This window comes from Scyliorhinus torazame, chromosome 8 (genome assembly GCF_047496885.1).
Source record: "Scyliorhinus torazame isolate Kashiwa2021f chromosome 8, sScyTor2.1, whole genome shotgun sequence".
Taxonomy (NCBI): Eukaryota; Metazoa; Chordata; class Chondrichthyes; order Carcharhiniformes; family Scyliorhinidae; genus Scyliorhinus; species Scyliorhinus torazame.
In genome coordinates, this window is record NC_092714.1 from 239,133,659 (window position 1) to 239,153,565 (window position 19,907).

Below are 19,907 nucleotides of genomic sequence, written 5' to 3' on the forward strand. Positions count from 1 at the left end.
CTAAGCAGGACTAACGCCTAGAAAGCTGTGTGAATAGCTTGGAGACGCTAAAAAGCTGGGTGTTTTCCCAGAAGCGGCCCAACCGTAAACCTGAGGGGTTGAAGAGTGGGGTGAAAACATATGGTACCATTGTGGGGGAGAAGGGGGGCACCTCTGTGGGCCAAAGAGTGCCAAAATAGAGGGATTCCCTCCCCAAGCTCACTGGGAGACTTATCAGCGGCAAGAAGAGGCCTTTAATTGATCCTTGAGTACCCTTAACCAAGCATAGTGCAGAATGACACCGTTCATGACACCGGTTCAATCGCCACACTGGCTGAGGTAGTTCCTGGGACCTACCCCTTGGCTTTGCCCAATAGGAATACCGTGGCAGAAGCCATGATTAGCAACCCTCAGTAGACTGTAGCAAAAGGTGAAAGCAGAGAAACACCCTGACCTGTCATCCACTGCAGTCGACACGCTACTTAGATATCTTCGATCTTCCTTATCTTTGGTTCATGCTAAAGCAGCATGCCCCCCCCTTTTTTCACTAAAACCAAATGTCTCTATGTAGGTTCGGTTGTAAAATGTGAAACCTTACAGCTTGTGCACACTTGAGCAATGAGGTGCCTGCCATTATTCCCAATCAGTTTTAAATTACAAATATTTGTCCTCGGAAAACAGTAAAACCGGACTTGAAAATGCCAACCAATTCACCTGTACTCTTACAAAGCCAATCCAACAAATTTTGGTCACAGTTCAATTGCTACACTCAAACTTTCCATGTCTAGCTTGAATAACTTAACAGGAACACATGCCAGGACGTGAATATTTGCAGTCTCTCAATTAATCACTGTAGGAATTCATTCAGTTTTATCCACCAAGAATTAGACTTTTCACCTTATAGGACATAACTTATATAACGTATGAGAGGATGAATATACTTTGTTACATGGCATAATATTCCTTATAAAGCCATGCATCCTCTCCCTGACCATGAGTAGTCCCATGGGAGATTTGCTTTTTATATAATCACACTAATAAAAGTGGATATTGAGAAATATTATATCTCACATTATTACCGTGTCATTTGATTACTGACATAGATAATTTTATAACTTTACCTCTGTAGCATAGGAGTCGCTGTCCTCATGGCTGTAGATGTTGTATTCCTTATCGGTATACTCCTTGGAATTTTCCTGGTACTCCTTGGTGTCGGCATTAGTGTCACAGATCTCCAGGGTATGGCTAACATCTTGCTGCCAGTCCACTTGGTCCCTAAAGTCAGGCTGCTGCATGCATGGGCAAGTTAATGGAAACAAAACAAAGGATAGGGAAGAAACAAAGAAACAAAAACCGGGTATAGTAAACATTGAAAAAACTACAAGACAAAGAAAAGTATGAAAAGGAAAAACATCTTTATTACAGTGGCATATGAGAGTGTCGTAAACAGAATTAAAAAGACAATGAGCAAAATTATGGGCTGATGTGTTTGAAAAAAAAAGAGAAGAGAAGAAAAAGTGTGCAAACACCAGTTACGGTGCACATGCAGTGAATGATGCGGGATTAAACCAGCAACATGCAGGCAATAGAACTCGGATTCAATTAAGGGTGTGCATGCACTTCGTGGAAACATTCTTGGGAGCAATAAAAAAAGTTGTAAACCCAAATCGACTAAACTACAAAAGCATCTGACCGGTAAACAAATAAAAGCCAGTATCCAGTTTACATCACTTGTCTGATAGTCAGATTGTGAGATCACACACCTATTTACACAAATATCCCATTGCAAATGTTTTATCCAGCGCTGTGGGAGGGTGAAACCTTGGTAAGCAGATTATTCAAATGTTTTGTGCTAAAAAAAAAAAAAAAAATTGAATTGTCCCAATGTTTGACTCACGCCACATGAATAACATTGTGGCCTGAGAATTTAATGCTGAAAATCTGCTTGATCAGATTTGAATTAAGTGACTGAATTAAAAAGTAGTTAACTATAAATCCCCTATTAAAAACATCTGCGAATCTCTACGTTTTTCATTTTATTATTTAACATCTCAATGACGGCAAAGACGGCGTGGTTAAAACAACTGTCTTCAGCTCTTTTGCTTTCCTGATCTTTTTTGGAAAGCTACTACATATTTTGGTTACACTGTGTATGCAGGAGGAATACGATGATGCATTATGGTACTTTGTGCCAAAGGCCGATGCTTTAGTTTCTAAGGTTACTTGATTTTTAGCATTTCTTCATTAAATCAAAAATTATATTTAAAATACCCTTTATCCTTACAAATTTTCTGCTATGCTCTCTTTTGCTGTGATACAATTACATTCACTCTAGACTACCTTGCCTAAATGGCTGTTATTCATGCGGTTTCGACAGGCTATTTTGAACACGGGAGTGATCATTCTTCAATGTCCACAATGTTCTTGAAGCCAATGTCCACAATCGATTTTCAACACAGACCACGCAATAGTGATTAAGAGCACAAACTGTAGGTGATTTTTCCATCCTTAACAGATCATCTGGGATGGCCACTTACAACCAGGAACATAGAAGCTCGCAAAGCATAGTGGGTAAAATGGACAAAGCAAGATTCAGGCAGGCTCAGAGCCTGAAATGTATATTTGCGAGTGAGGAATCCAGACGGTATCGAAACCCCGCCCAATTAGCATTTTGATGGACCGATTAGCATTTGATGGCCCATCTCCACCAAGACAAAGGACTGGTACTTGAGCGACCGGTACAGTCCCAGACATTTTGGCGCCACCCCCGGTACTAGGGAAGCGTAAACAACAGGGTCAATGACCGCTTGGGACACGCCCAGACATTCAGACACCCGCCCATTTATCGGTTCGAATCGAACGCAATGATCAGGAATCGCCCAATTAGTGGGGTCCAAACTGAAGGACCGCCCAAAAGAGCACGAAAATCCCCAAGCATAAGAAGAGAGTCCATCATGTGTTCGTCCTCCTTTGGACCTGGCACCCTGGCACCGCCCATCTCCAATCACAGCATGACCAGAAGCAAGTCTAAGTTCAATGCTCGCTACCAGACGGATGAGTCCAGCTGAGCAGCAGTTACTTCTCCAGACTCGATAGATCCAGAATCGAACAACGACCACTGTTCCTCTGACCTAAGGCAGGTGCCTGAAGTCAAGTACAGGTTGTCTTAGTCGATAGGTGTATTTTAACTAGTAGTGTATGTTGCAAGATTGATTGTAAATAATCAATAAAGTACCCTTGACCTTGAACTAACTAACTGGTGTTTGGCTCTTTGATCGATAGCCGGTTGAACCTTGTGGTGGTATCATTTGATACCTGTCGACTCCGAACATTAGAATATAGATATCAAAAGAAAGGAGGGCAACCTCACTGATTTTTCACAGACAATTGGCGAACGGCTTATCAAAATTCTCCGGTCCTGAATGCCTTGTTCAGGACGGAAGTCAGTATGTGGACGACTTGCTCCTACAGACTGACACCAAGGAAGAGCACATTTCGCTTCTTTCGGAATTATTAGGACTACTCACAAATATTGAATGCAAAATTAACCCCAAGAAAGCCCAAATCCTCCAGGAAAAAGTCACATATTTAGGTACGGTCATCACGCATGGCAAGCGTGAAATAGAACATAAACGCATAGACTCGATTGTAAAATTGCCCTTGCGCCAAAACGTCATTTTTAGGACTGGTCGGTTATTGTAGAAACCACATAGACGGTTTCGCCACAAAAGCAGCCCCACTTTCCGAGCTCCTTAAGAAACAGGCGCCATGGAAATGGCTCCCACAGCACACGGATGCAATAGACACGTTGAAACGCGCCCTGAGCACAGCCCCCGCTTTGCAAGCCCCAGATCCACACTCCCCATACGCGATAGAGGTAGCAGCCACCGACCGAACCCTTTCGGCTGTACTCCTGCAGGAAAGGCATGATTGTTTAGGATCCGTAGCCTATGCCTCACGAGTTTTAGATCCAGTAGAGCAGGGATTTTCAGCCTGCAAAAGGCACCTTGTTAGCAGTTTTTTGGGCGGTACAGTACTTCTCGTACATAATCGGACTCAACCCAGTAACCATTCTGACCGAGCACACCCCGACACAGCTTTTATTAGACGGCAGACTAAAAGTCGGCACAGTAAGCCACATTCGAGCAGCGCGATGGACCCTACTCCTCCAAGGACGCGATATTACCGTAAAATGGACAAAAACGCACATGTTTCTGGCCGACAATTTACACTATGCAGGAACCCCGCATGAGTGCGAGATCATAGCCCCCAAGCACAGCACAGGCCCCTTTGTTCCTAAGTCGGTACCGAAAAAGACAGGCATCCGACCACAGACAAAGCTTTGAGAATTTATGTAGATGGCTCCTCCACAGTCCTTGATGGGAAAAGAATCATAGGATGTGGGATTTATGTAGAGGACGCGCAGAGAGGTGCATTAGAAGATATCGCGTTAAAGTTGCCTGGACACTTAGGTTCGCAGGTAGCCGAGTTAGCAGCCATCGCTTACATTGTCCAGCACCCAGATTCATTCCCGACCCCAGCAGACATATATTCAGACAGTTTGTACGTCTGCAACAGCCTGACAGAATTCCTACCCCTGTGAGAATCTAGAGGATTTATTTCCGCTGACGGAAAACCTCTACCCTCAGCGCCATTATTCAAACATATCCTTCAGACAACAAAAGGCAGAAAATATGGCATAGTTAAAGTTAGAAGTCACCATCATTCCTCCCCAACCGGTAACGTTAAAGCTGACGCCCTAGCGAAGGCAGGCTCACAACATGGCCACTTTTGGCAACCCCCCCAGAGAGTACCCCAGTACACGCAGTTCAGGTCTCACAGACCAACATTCAAGACTTAGCCCAAGCACAGAAGGAAGACGAGACATTAAAAGAAATTTTAAAAAGGAAACTTCCCAGCTCCCTACGAAAAGTTTAAGAATTCTTTAACGATCCATGAGGGAATCGTTTTAAAAGATGGCATTTATGTCGTCCCCACCCAGGACAGGAACAAGATCATTTGTAAATTCCATGACGGACATGGACACCAAGGGATAGAATTCACTCTTGCCGACCTCCGACCCCTCTGCTGGTGGCCTGATTTAAAAACCGACGTTTCTCATTACATTGAGAATTGCTTAATTTGCGCACAGAACAACCCGGACAGATATGCGAAGAAAGCCCAGCTAAGACACACCCGCCCTGTAAATGGCCCGTGGACAAACTTGCAGCTAAGACTATATTGGTCCCCTCCCCGCCCCCTGCAGAAATGGATACAAATATGTGTTGGTTGTCAGTGACACATTTACGAAATGGGTTGAAGCTTTCCCCCTAGAGAACAAATACGGCCAAGGCCACGGCAAATATCCTAACCGAGCAAATTTTCACTAGATGGGGACTCCCCCGTAGTATTGAGTCGGACCAAGGCAGGGTCCGACTCAATACTTCACAGGCAGGGTCATGAAAAATGTCATGACAATTTTTGGTATAAAACAGAAGTTTCACACTGCCTACCACCCGCAGTCCAGCGGCATTGTGGAACGCATAAATCGGACAATAGAGGCCACACTTAGGAAAATGGTACAGCAGCAGAATACGACATGGGACACAGTGCTCCCATTCGCACTGATGTTTATTAGAAACACGGTGTCGAGTTCGACAGGTTACACCCCCTATACCCTCATGACCGGACGACCCATGAAGGGTACCGAGTATTTGTTTGGACTTGATTTGGCCAGCCCCGCAGTCACCGCCCTGACCTATGTGAAAGCGGTCCAGAACATGTTAGAGAATATTAAAGCAGCACAGCTCACTGCAGCTGTTCGACTAGGCGCTAAACGAAAGCAGAGTAAGGCATGCTTTGACAAGACAGTACACCCGACAGAGTATACAGTCGGACAGCAAGTCATGATCTCCTTATACAATCCCAGCTCATTCCTCTCCCCTAAATTTGCAGAACCCTATTCAATCTCTGATAAAGTAAGCCCCATAGTTTATAAAATCACATATCGGAATGGCAAGTCAGGATGGTTCCATGTAAACCAGCTTAAGGTTTATGGAATGCAGTGCAGCCACTTGCACTACCTCTCATTGGCAACGGCAGACAACGGAGACCCGCCCACTGACAACCCAATCCTGCCCTCCCCCAGCAGCAACAGCACGTCCACAGACTCTATCTCGACCCCGCCCCCAGAATCAAATTTCACCCCAACGCTTGATTCGGCTGCTAGCGACAGCGACAGCACAACTGACGCCCTGAGAGACCCGAACACTGGTCACACAGACCAGGCCCCAGTCACTACAGCCCCAGAGACACCGACCATGATATGTTCAGCCCCTTCGAGACGATTTATTTGCCCTTACCGGAACCTGACCCACCACCCGACGATAGAGACCCCCCCCTACCACCCTACAGAATTTGAAACAGTGGCACCGCGATAATTCCCTTTGCCTGACACGGAATGACGAAATAGACCCCACCTCGGCACACACCGCATTGGCACCCGGGAGATGGTGATGACTCCGACTCGGACTCCCACCATGGTAACCCCTTTGAGACCCTTTTTGGAATGGAACCTGGAGGTGTACAGATGATGAGAGACAGGAACCGAATGAGATTTACGGTGTCCTATACTGACGGAACCTGCCCGCTTTTCTTCGTTAGTTTGTTTTTAAATGTTGTACATTATCTCTTGTACGATTTTGTGTGTCAGCGTCACAAATAATTTCTTGATGCAGTAATGACTACTCTTCTGACGCCACATGGCAGTTAAAGAAACAAGTTTGTTGGAGCCCATATACCCTCAACTTGTTACCGCTCTTGGAAGGTCACTTAGGCAGTGGAGTAACGGCACTTATCCCCGTCCTGCCTGAGGACCCCCTATACATTAGGTCAGCCAAGCTCGGGTAGTGGAGCAACGGCATTGGTCACCGCCCTACCCGGGAATTCCACCCATTTTTGCCCTACCGCGATCATGCGCACCCCATTTGGAGAATTGTTTTCAAAACTCTTTTACTGTTCTTTTTCACATCTGTGGTTTAAAGAATGCACTTTTGCCACAACTTTTGCCCCTTCCCGGCGACCCTTCGGTTGCTATTCCCCCACCTGCTATTTACATGTTCGAATCACTTGGTTGAAAAACGAGTTTGCAGAGGACGGAGAAATTGTCCGCCCATTCAGCCCATCACACACAGGCTGCGAGACTGCTCACACTGTGACAGAATTTTGTTTTCGGATGTCTTGTCTCCCAAATGGTTGTTTAAAAAAAAATGAGGGAGTCACATATGGTGACGATTCTAAATGGGAAATTGACGATAAGGAGAAGCAGACAGATAGATGAGATATTAAGCAACAAGATAATAACAGATATTATGCTTGTACCCCCAGGAAGATACAGAGATATCTGAAGACAGACAGATGAGATGAAGACAAACCTGATGATCTGCATCATGATCATCGCTGGAACAATACAGTTGCGCACGTTACCCACCCATACCTCCCTCACCACACAGGCCCCGAACACGACTACCCAACACAACACCCCCAGCCCGGACACACCACACATAGACACAGCCACTGATACCCCCACATGGTGTGAGAATCTTACAAAATGGTACTCCCTGTCATACACAGTAGAAGCCCTACAGGTGCTATATTGCGCAGTGTCATCCAGACAATGAGACTTCGGAAATGGAGAAGGAGAGCCTCCCGCCCTCCAGTATACACACTTAGAGCCCCTTTCCTCGGACTCCAGCAAACCCCACACTCTTTCTGAACCCTTCCCCCACCCCTAACAAATTCCGCGGTTGTTGTTTCTTTAATAAAGTTACTTCTTTGTACATGGACATTTGATAAGTAAGAATGTGATGCTGCTATGGGTTATTTGTATTGTAAGATAAGTTCTTTGATTGTTAAATAGCAGCATGAGTGCAGTCTAGTTAGAGACAGTTAGAGGTTCCCCTCTTTGTGGAAGGAGACTGACATATAGGTTTGAATGTTAAATGCCCCCTTAGGAATTTTTAGAATATGTGTCGTGTTAGGGAAATTTAGGTAAATATTTTGACCCGTAGGACAGAGTAGGGTAGAAACTGTCCTTGATTGAGGGGACCCGCATGTCAGAGAACAGGAGAAGATCCAGTAGTGTGATCCTTCATGCTTCGCACTGAGGATCAAGAGTACGGAGTGTAGCCATCTGGGATGGCTACTTACAACCAGGAACAGAGAAGCTCGCAAGCATGGCGGGTAAAATGGACAAAGCAAGATTCAGGCAGGCTCAGAGCCTGAAATGTATATTTGCGAGTGAGGAATCCAGATGGTATCGAAACCCCGCCCAATTAGCATTTTGATGGACCGATTAGCATTTGATGGCCCATCTCCACCAAGACAAAGGACTGGTACTTGAGCGACCGGTACAGTCCCAGACATTTTGGCGCCACCCCCGGTACAAGGGAAGCGTAAACAACAGGGTCAATAACCACTTGGGACACGTCCAGACATCCAGATACCCGCCCATTTATCGGTTCGAATCGAACGCAATGATCAGGAATCGCCCAATTAGTGGGGTCCAAACTGAAGGACCGCCCAAAAGAGCGTGAAAATCCCCAAGCATAAGAAGAGAGTCCACCATGTGTTCGTCCTCCTTTGGACCTGGCGCCCCGGCAACGACCATCTCCAATCGCAGCACCACCAGAAGCAGGTCCAAGTTCAATGCCCGCTACCAGACCGATGAACCTAGCTGAGCAGCAGTTACTTCTCCAGACTCGATAGATCCAGAATCGAACAACGACCACTGTTCCTCTGACCTAAGCCGGGTGCCTGAAGTTAAATACAGGTTGTCTTAGTCGATAGGTGTAGTTTAACTAGTAGTGTATGTTGCATGATTGATTGTGTGTGTAAATAAAGTACCCTTGACCTTGAACTAACTAACTGGTGTTTGGCCCTTTGATTGATAGCCGGTTGAACCTTGTGGTGGTATCATTTGATACCTGGCGACTCTGAGCATTAGACTATAGATATCAAAAGAAAGGAGGGCAACCTCACTGATTGCCATAGGTACAGCAGAGTCACAGAAAAGGCAACAATAGTGCCTCAGCGTAGCACCATCTAAATTCAGCCAACGGTACACAGACCATGGATTGAAACTGGAGACCGGACATGGGCCTGTGCTGCACACTTGAGTTCAGACTGCCTAACAATTTGGATAGCTTTCGCGAAAGATAGCGTCCTTCACTTGCAGCATGTCTGAGAGTGTGTAGTCCATTACTCCTACAACTATTCCATCCCTGATCAGTTCAGATTTTAGGTCTCTGTATTTGCAGCCTTCAACCATCCTGTACAGAGCATTAATAAACAAGTCAACAGGTTCTCCTGACTGCTTGACAAGTTTGTTAAATTTTGTCCTTTCGAGCATTTTCTTCCTTCTTGGGTTTAAAATGAACAGCGAATGATTTTACTACTTCTACAAAATCAACAGATGATTCGTTGATTCCTATTCTCGCAATAACATCATTCGCCATCAACCCTACCGAATAAAGCAGTGTTAATTTGTTCAGATTCTGTCTTTCTTTCCAGACCTGAAGCAATCATGTATCATAGAATCATACAATTTACAGTGCAGAAGGAGGCCATTCAGCCCATCCAGTCTGCACCGGCCCTTGGAAAGAGCACCCTACCTATGCCCACACCTCCACCCTATCCCTGTAACCCAATAACCCCACCTAATCTTTTGGACACTAAGGGCAATTTAGCATGGCCAATCTACCTAAACTGCACATCTTTGGATTGTGGGAGGAAACCGGAGCACCCGGAGGAGAGAACATGCAGACTCCGCACAGACAGTGACCCATGCCGGGAATCGAACCTGGGATCCTGGAGCTGTGAAGCAAATGTGCTAGCCACTATGCTACCGTGCTGCCCTGTATCTAATGAATCCTTTTCTCCAAAGTCTCCAATAACGTGATTTATCTGGATCTTGGAAAGCATCCAAATTGATCCATTTTTGATCCATGGTAAAAATATTTTGATGTGTAGGTTCAGCTTCAAGAAGTTTCTGAAATTCAAATTTGCAGCCTGAGGATTTACCTACTCTTGCCAATTTTGGCAAGCTCCTGCTGTAATGTCACTTGTCATCAGCCTTGAAAACAAATTTAAACAATAGCTGCTTGGATCAATTAGCTACAGACTTCTATGTCTCAGTGCTATGCAAAATAGGGTCATGAAAGCTCAGAAACCTGGTCTTTAAAGCAGATTGTTTAGTCGCACCTTTTCCAAATGAATTAATTATCTCACCCTCTTTTCTGAAGCGAGCTCGGATACCAAGTGTTCAGGCACCAGCTTGGGAATCCTATTTCTCTGACAGTGAAACAGTAATTTCTGACCACGGAACGATATTTTATCAGGATTTGCTGGAATTTAGAAGTTTTAGTCCACTCCTGCTAGATCTGTTGATTCTGCACTCTATAAATTGGAGCTGGACTCCTAAGAGATCCTATGCAGTCATCTGCTGCAGTGAGGCATTTTAAAATTCTGCCTTCAGCTTCCAAGCCTTCTTTGGAGCTTTTGCCTGGTGATTTTTCTCTGCTTCTTGAGCTTTTTTTCAGTTCAAAATACTTCAAATTTTTCTTTAGTTTTGCAGGATTTTACATTCTCTCTGCCCTTTTTGCAAAGCTTTGGGTTTTTTCCATTCACTGCCACCACATTGTAGGGTGTTGGATAGTTTGCTAGGTCTTAATGAAGTCTTTATAGGTTAAGCAGATTAACTGTATGCATCTATTAACTTCAAGTACTATGTACATATATACAATTTACGTACATACATACAATAAAGGGGATTCAAGCTGGGAGCTGTCCCCATGTTTGCTTGTGCACATGGCTCTGTCCATCACTAGACTGACTGCTTGGTGTGAGTCATGTATTCTCTTGCATCACTGTTTGGTACTCTACTTAGGTACCCTATATGTGCCAGATCTTTTATACTACAGGTCGGAGTGGCCATTCACTTCACCCAATAACTGTTTAGACCTTCACAAGTGCCTTGACCATTCACTCATCCATGTTATAGGAGTGGCATGTGCCAAGTGTGCCCCAGCTGGTGCTGCATTCAGCTGTCATCCATCACAGGGACATGTGTGTGCTCCTGCAGCTCACCACCACCATCTTAAGATGCAATTTGTAAAATGCATGATATAAATGCAAGTCTTTCTCCTTTTCTTATTTCCTTTAAAATTGTTGCGTAGTTCCCTGTACTGTCCTGGTTCGTCAATAATGAATAAATAGGAGTATTTAATTCTAGATAATTCCATTCCAATATAGTGACCAGTGTAAAAGAGTCTGTGCGGGAAACCCAAAATTAAATCTTTGCTTACATAGAGTCTGTTTGTTTGTCAGTTAATGGTAACTAATATGTGTTTTGTTGTGCCATAATTTTGCTGGGTGGAACCTGATAATTCTCAATCCAGTCTAATGATGGTGCATGAAAGACAAAACAACAATAGGCCTTATTTGCACAGCACATACATGACTTTCTGGAAAACACATTTAAATAATCAAGTGAGACCTTTTTGGGCTTAAAACGCCAAGTGCTCACTGAGACTCAAATCCTAATCCCATATCAGCTTTATATACTGGTCTGTGTTTTCACGGTTGATAGGGAACCTGATGGATGCAATTTAAGAAAATGCAAATGGAAATGCAGATGTGCGGAAGTATGAATTAAATGTGATGTGCACCGAGGGAATGTGGGCTCTGATGTACAAAAAGAGGTGGGCATTTTACAAGTTTGCAGCCTTGTTATGGCGATTCATCTGGCGACAGTGGACATCAGGAATTTGGGCATGGAGGACAACACACTCAAATTCCTAATCTGAACCGTGGAACTCTGCAGCAGAGTATCAACATGTAAAATGACTCGACCACATTCCACAACCACAACACAGAAACTGACATAAACTTTATTGCAACAGGATTCAGAGCACCGAGATCAATCCATGCGATTTCAAGCTACTGGTAACTCCGTACAAACATGCAAATTAGGAGCCTGCTCCGCCATTCAATACGATCATAGCTGATCTGATTGTGGCATCAACTCCACATTTTACCTACTGCCTGAAAAATATTCACTGACCTTGAGGAAGAGTTCCAAAGGTTCAAGATCCTCTGAGAAAAACATTTTTCTCATCGCTGTCTTAAGTAGGAGACCGCTTATTTTTAAACTATGTATCCTAGTTCTAGTCCCTCCTGCAAGGGGAAACATCCTTTCAGCATCTACTCTATTAAGTCCCTTGGGATCCCATATGTTACAATCTTCTAAACTCCAATACATGCAGGCCCAGCCTGTCTAATTTTCCTCATAAGATGACTGATATCTATGGGGAGGTTGAGTGAACTTTCTCTGAACTGCTTCTAATGCATTTATATTATTTCCTTAAATAAGGAGACCAAAACTGTACACAGTACTCCAGATGTGGTTTTCCCAAAGCCCTACACAATTGTAGTAAAACATCTCTAATTTTATAATTTATATTTGGGCAGCACGGTAGCACAAGTGGATAGCACTGTGGCTTTACAGCACCAGGGTCCCAGGTTTGATTCCCCGCTGGGTCACTGTCTGTGCGGAGTCTGCACGTTCTCCCAGTGTCTGCATGGGTTTCCTCCGGGTGTTCCGGTTTCCTCCCACAGTCCAAAGACGTGCAGGTTAGATGGATTGGCCATGATAAATTGCCCTTAGTGACCAATAAAAAAAAAAGGTTAGGAGGGGTTATTGGGTTACGGGGATAGGGTGGAAGTGAGGGCTTAAGTGGGTCGGTGCTGACTCGATGGGCCGAATGGCCTCCTTCTGGACTGTATGTTCTATAATTGTAATAATCAACAACATTCCATTTGTCTTCCTAATTAGCTGATGTACATGGGTTTCCTCCGGGTGCTCTGGTTTCCTCACACAGTCCAAAAGTGTGCAGGTTAGGTAGACTGGCCATGCTAAATTGCCCTTCTTGTCCAAATGGTTAAATGGGGCTACTGGGATAGGGCAGGGGCCTAGGTAGGGTAATCTTTCCAAGGGTCGATGCAGACTCGATGGGCCGAATGGCCTCCTTCTGCACTCTTATGATTCCATGTATCAGGACACACAGTTCCCTCTGTACCTCAGAGTTCTGCAATCTGTCCCCATTTAAATAATCTGCTGCTTTTCTATTCTTCCTGCTAGTGGACATATTCACATTTTCCCACATTATACTGCCAAGTTTTTGCCCAGTCACTAACCTATCTACCACCCTCTTTACATCCTCTTCCCAACTAAATGCATGTCATCAGCAAATTCAGTCGGTTCCTTCGTCCAAGACACCGATATACATTGTAAATAGTTGACGCCCCAGCACTGATCCCTGTGGCACTCCAATCGTCACATCTTGCCAAACTGAAAAATACCTATTTATCTCTGCTCTGTTTCCTGTTAGCTAACCAATCCTCTATCCAGGTTAATATGTTACCCCCTACACCATGTGCTCTTATTTTGCATAGCAACCTTTGATGTGGCACCTTGTCAGCTGCCTTCTGAAAATCGAAGTACACAACATCCACAGGTGCCCCTTTATCCACATTGCTTGTTACTTCCTGAAAGAACGCCAGTAAATTAGTCAAACATAATTTTCCTTTCACAAAACCATGTTGATCCTGCTTGACTCCATTGAGATTTTTGAAGTGCCCCACTGTAACCTCCTTAATAGATTTCAGCGACTTCCGGTGGCGTTGGCGAGCAGGGCGGCCGCAGCAACAAGAGCTCCCGCCGGTGGCCGCGATTCGCGGCGATTTCGGGGAAATCCCCGAGTCTTCACGCACCCCCCGACTATCGTCGGCCTTTGGGCCCGTCACGAGCAGCAAGCAGGGCCGGTTTAAAAACCGGCAAAGAACCCCGCGCGGGTGTCAAGCGCTGAGGCGCTGAGCCCAGCGCGGCGTTGAGGTCAGAGTAGCGGGGGGCGGAGCTATGAGGAGGCCGAGGCGGCAGGCCCGAGGCCAGGGCACAATGTAGGGAGGGTGCTCCACGTCGGATGGCTCCCACCTAGGAGGAAGAAAGAAGGCTGAAGCCTGGTCCCAGGGGATCTTTAGGTGAATGCAGTGGAGAAAGAAAGAAGGTTTAAGGAAGTTTGGTAAAAGTTTTTTTCTCTCCCCTTTTGTTTTCAAAAAAAGAATAAGTCAAATTGATGAAGGACAGGAGGGTGAAGGGGAGAGAGGAGAAAAGAAAGAAGATAATAACAATAAGCCGCTAAAGGATGCGAAGAGCAGCGTCGAAGAAAGGAGGAAATGCGGGTTCGCCGCTGAAGGTGCAGACGAGGAAAAGTGTTAACAGGATGGCGGAAGCCGAACTGCAAGGCGGGGCCGCATTATACGGTGGAGAAGATGACCGAGGTGATGGCGGTGGAGCTGGAAAAACAGTTTGCGAGGCACATTGAGGCCTTGAGGAAGGAGACGGCGCTCGTGTTGAAGTCATTGGTGGAGGAGGCAATCGGCCCGGTGAGGGTGGCGGTGGCAAAGGCATCGGCCGAGGTGAGAGAGAGCAGGGCGAGAAGATGAAGGAAGTGGAGGAGGCCGTGTCACGACACAGCGACCAGGTCACTTCGATGGGGAACGAGCTGCGGAGGGTGGTGGAGGTTAACAGAGGACTTCGAGCAAAGCTGGAAGACTTGGAAAACCGCTCAAGGCGGCACAATTTGAGAATTGTGGGCTTGCCCGAAGGGACAGAGGGCCCAAGGCCAACGCAATACTTCGCTAAGAAGTTGGCGGAGCTGATGGGGGGGGGGGCGAGAGCCCCACCCTGTACGAGCTAGACCGAGCTCATTGTCATTAAGGCCGAAGCCCAAAGTGAATGAGCCGCCAAGGGTAGTAATTATCTGCTTCCATAAATTTTGCATGAAGAAGGCACTAGCTGGGCGAAGCAGAAGCGTGAGGTGCTGTGGGATGGAACTGCGGTTCGGATCTACCAGGACTTGACGGTGGAGTTGGCAAAAAGACAAGCGGCGTTTGGGCAAGTGAAGGCGGCTTTGTACAAGGGGGTGCAATTAGGTATGGTGTACCCGGCGAAGTACCCATATAACGCCAAAGACTTTTATTTTGAGACAGCGGAGGCGTTCATGAGGGCAGAAGGCTTGGGACAGACGTGAAGAGCAGAACTGGAAGAGACTGTGGACTGTGTTTGAGCAGCTGGAAAATGTATAAATGTTACAACTTTCTTTTTATTGATTTGTATTGCAATTTACTTCTCTTTGCATTGTTACAGAGTTCAAGTTAATGGCGTTCTGTGCTGCGACGGTTAAGTGTTATGTTAGTGAATTGTAGGGGTTGGATTGTTGGGTTTGTTTTGGTGTTTCTTTCTCTGGGACTGGGTGGAAGGGGGCGAAAGGTCTTGGCGGGGGGAGTCACCCACGCTAGCTAACTAAAGTCAGTTAGTGAACGGGGGTGAGGAGAGAGGAGGGCTGCGGACGTTGGAGCCTGGATAGCAGGCTTCAATGGGTTTACGAGGCGAGCAAGACGGGGGGGGGTAAGAGATGGATGTTGGGGATGTTTATGTCGGGGGTGGTGGTTCTTTGGGGGGGGGGGGGGTGTCGATGTTAACAATGGACAGGGGCGGGTCAGGCTTATGGGGCAGGGCCCAGTGGTATGGTGATGGTGGATAAGAAAGGTGGGAGGGGGTGATAGACCCCCAGTAAGGATAGTCACGTGGAACGTAAGAGGGCTAGGAGGTCCGGTCAAGAGTGCTTGCGCATCTTAAAAGTTTGAAACCCGATGTGGCAATGCTGCAGGAGACTCACTTGAGGGTGAAGGACCAGGTGAGACTTAAAAAGGGCTGGGTTAGCCAAGTGTTTCACTCCGGATTTGATGGAAGGGCTCGAGGGGTAGCGGTGTTGGTCAGCAAAAGAGTAGGCTTCCAGATGGAGAAGGTGGTGGCAGATCAGGGGGGTAGATATGTGATTGTGGCTGGGGCGCTGGAGGGGAGATTAGTGGCGCTGTTAAGTGTATACGGTGCCAATTGGGACGATGTGGGATTCGCGAGGAAGGTGTTTGGGGCCATTCCCGACTTGGACACGCATGAGCTGATTGTTGGGGGGGGACTGGAACTTGGTGCAGGAGCCAAGGTTGGACAGATCACGGCCACGCTCGCTGGTCCCATCAGGGGGGGCGAATGCGCTGGCTGGGCTAATGGTGGAAATGGGAGGGGTGGACCCTTGGAGGCTCCTGCACCCAAGGGAACGGGAGTACTCGTTTTTCTCAGCGGTCCATGAGGTATACTCACGGATCAACTTTTTTGTGGTGGGGAAGGCTTTGCTGGCTGGAGTCAAGGGGTCGGAATACTCTGCAATTGCAGTGTCAGATCACGCTCCACATTGGGTGGATATGGTGCTGGAGAAGGGAGTAGCGCAGAGACCGGGATGGAAACTGGATGTGGGGCTTTTGGGGAACCAAGTGTTCTGTGAGAAAATTGAAAAGGTAATTAAGGATTATGTAGGTTTCAATTTTACGGGTGAGGTGTCAAAGGCAGTCGTCTGGGAGGCTCTAAAGGCGGTGGTAAGGGGGAGGTAATTTTGTTTAAGGCCAGGGTAGATAAAGAGGAGAGGTTGGAGCGGCAGAGGGTATTAGATGAGATGTTGGAGGTAGATAGGAGGTATGCAGAAGATGGGGACCCAGTGAAGCTGGAAAAGAGGAAGGAACTACAGGCGAGCTTCGACCGACTGTCCACCAGGAAGGCGGTGCGCCAACTGAGACGAGCAAGGGGTGCAATTTATGAGCATGGAGATAAGGTATGTTAACAGGTCAGCTCCGGAGGGAGGCAGCGGCAAGGGAAATTCTTCAGGTGAGGGATAGGGCAGGGAAGTTGGTGGTGGCTCCAGTGCTGATTAACAAGGTTTTTGAGGAGTTTTATGAGAGGTTGTACAAGTCAGAGCCACCCGGGGGAGACCGTGAGATGCAGGAATTTCTAGATGGGTTGGAGTACCCGAGGCTAGGGGAGGGGGACAGGGATACATTAGAAGGAGCAATAGTGGAGCAGGAGATAAAGCTTGCGATTGGGAGGATGCAGTCGGGGAGGGTGGCAGGGCCGGATGGGTGGAATATTATAAAAAATTCAAGGATAGGTTGGCACCCCTGATGGTGGAGATGTTTGAGGAGGCGATAAGGAAGGGGGTGTTCTGCAAACCTTGGGGCACGCATCGATTTCACTGTTGCTAAAAAAAGATAAGGATCCGACGGAGTGTGGGTCGTATCGGCCCATATCACTTCTGAATGTGGACGCAAAGGTGTTGGCGAAGATACTGGTGGGTAGGCTGGAGGAGTGCCTCCCGAAGGTGATAGGGGAGGTGTTCGTGAAAGGGAGGCAGCTGTTTTCGAACATTAGGAGGGTTTTGAACGTCGTTATGGCACCAGCGGAAGGGAAGGAAACAGAGGTAGTTGTGGCATTGGACGCCGAGAAGGCGTTTGATCGGGTAGAATGGGGGTACCTGATGGCAATGCTGTAACTGCACAAACAATATCAGTTCGAGATGCTTTTCTCTCCACCGTGGGACGAGACAGGGATGTCCTATATCCCCCCCTGCTGTTTGCACTTGCGATTGAGCCGTTGGCCATCGCATTGAGAAGTTCGGGAGTATGGAAAGGAATAGTGCGGGGGGGTTGGGGGTGGAAATAGAGCATAGGGTGTCCTTATATGCCGACGGCTTGCTGCTGTATGTGTCGGAACCGAGTGCGTCAATAGGAGGAATATTGGAGCTACTGCGGGTATTTGGGTCTTTCTCGGGGTACAACCTGAACTTGGACAAGAGTGAGTATTTTGTGGTGTCTCGACCGGGGGTGGGGGCAGGGGTGGGGGGGGGCTGCCATTCCGTAGGGCAGGGACTCATTTTAGGTATCTGGGGGTGCAGGTTACCCGGGAGTTGGGGAGGCTTCGTAGGTGCAACATCACTAGTTTGGTGGGGAGAGTGAAAGCTGATCTGGCAAGGTGGGACGGCCTTCCTCTGTCACTGGCAGGTCGGGTACAGGCGGTTAAAATGAATGTGTTGCCGCGATTTCTGTTTATTTTTCAATGCCTACCAATTTTCCTGCCAAAATCTTTTTTCAGGGCGATTGAGGGAAGGATTACCTCATTCATATGGGGAGGGAAGGTGACCAGAGTGAGAAAGGTGCTGCTACAGAGGGGAAGGCAGGCAAGGGGTTTGTGTCTCCCGAACATGTTGTACTACTACTCGGCAGTGAATGTGGAGAAGGTGCGGAGCTACGTCAGAGGGGTTGATTCTCAGTGGGTCAGAATGGAGGAGAGTTTGTGCAGGGGGTCGGGGCTGAAGGCACTAGCAACAGCGCCGCTCCCGATAGCTCCGGGGAAATACTCAGGGAGTCCAGTAATAATAGCTTCATTGAAAATCTAGAGGCAGTTTGGCCAACACTTCGGGTTGTGGGGTAGGGTCAAGGGAAATGCCGATTCGGTGGAACTACAGATTTGAGCCAGGGAGGTGGGGTGGAAGTTTTCGGAAATGGGAAGAGAGGGGGATTAAGACACTAAAAGATTTGTTTCTTCGGGGTCGGTTTGCAGGATTGAGGGAGCTGGAAGCGAAGGATGGACTGGAGCAGGGAGAAGTGTTTAGGTAAATGCAGGTTCGGGATTTGGCCAGGAAGGAGATACAGAGCTTCCCAGAGGAACCGGCCGCCACATTGCTGGAGTAGGTGCTTACAACAAGGGGACTGGAGAAGGGGGCAGTGTCAGCGGTGTACGGAGCTATTTTGGAAGAGGATAAGGCACCACTGGAAGGGATCAAAGCAAAGTGGGAGGAAGAGCTGGGAGAGGTTATAGAGGAGGGGGGTCTGGTGTGAGGTGCTCCGGAGAGTGAATGCCTCCACCTCATGTGCGACGTTGGGGCTGATACAGCTGAAGGTGGTATATAGAGCGCACCTCACGAGGGCGAGGATGAGCCGTTTTTTTGAAGGAGTAGAGGATGTGTGTGAGCGTTGCGGGGGTGGAGGGGGGGGGGGGGGGGGGGGTGGAGACTGGACCCGGGTCCCCAGGAGGCCATATTCGGGGTGTCGGACCAGCCAGGGTTGGAAACGGGAGCGGAGGCAGATATCATAGCCTTCACCTCGTTGATCGCCCGAAGGCGAATCCTGCTGGGATGGAGAGCAGCCTCTCCACCCAGTGCCCTGGCATGGCGGGGGGACCTGTTGGAATACTTGATCCTTGAGAAGGTTAAGTTTGAACTGAGGGGAAGCTCGGAGGGGTTCTACAAGTCATGGGCACTATTCATTATGCACTTTCAAGAACTGGATAACATCGAACATTAGTTGGGGGGGGGGGGGGGGGCTGTGTATATTAAGGGTGACTTCGGGTAATCCCGGATTCCTTTTTGTCATTTATTTATGTAAACATGCGGGCTGATGTCTGGGGGTTGGTGGGAGGATGGGATAGTTGTTATTGTTATGGGGATTGACATATCTTGCTGATTATTGTTTATTGTTGATGGGTATAAATGCGGGAGAAAATGTGAAAAAGGAGGAGAATAAAAATATTTATTTTTAAAAAAAAAAAAATAATAGATTTCAGCAATTTTGGTATGACAGATGTTAAGCTAACGCCTGTAGGTGCCTTAGTTTCCTCAAGAAATGAGCATCCAAAAGCTCCAATGCTTAAAACAATATAACTTAATTAATAGTGACTTGGATCTCAAATGTTTAATTTACCAACTATAATTATTAGATCTGTTGAAAATTTACTGACAATTTATGAGTATTTTTCCCATTCACATGCGTGCATCATTTTCTTGTACTTCATTCGTACAAAGCTCTATGCTGATATGAGGTGTTGCAATGCAATGGGCTGTGAGCTATTCTGCAGTTAATTTCACTAACATTCAAATTGCGGGTTAGTTGAGAAAACTTTTATTATTTGTTTTGTTACTTCAAGT

The 19,907-nt window shown here is 46.9% G+C and overlaps 1 protein-coding gene across 2 annotated transcripts in view; it reads right to left on the minus strand.

The window, feature by feature from the left end:
• Positions 1 to 19,907, minus strand: part of mtcl2 (microtubule crosslinking factor 2) — a 130,993-nt gene that overhangs the window by 67,199 nt on the left and 43,887 nt on the right. Inside the window, exon 6 of one of the 2 annotated variants that reach the window (XM_072515003.1) lies at positions 1,101 to 1,265. In XM_072515003.1, coding sequence (XP_072371104.1) covers positions 1,101 to 1,265 — 165 coding nt within the window. Of the gene's footprint in view, positions 1 to 1,100; positions 1,269 to 19,907 lie in introns of both variants that reach the window. The other variant, XM_072515002.1, reaches the window with a different exon arrangement.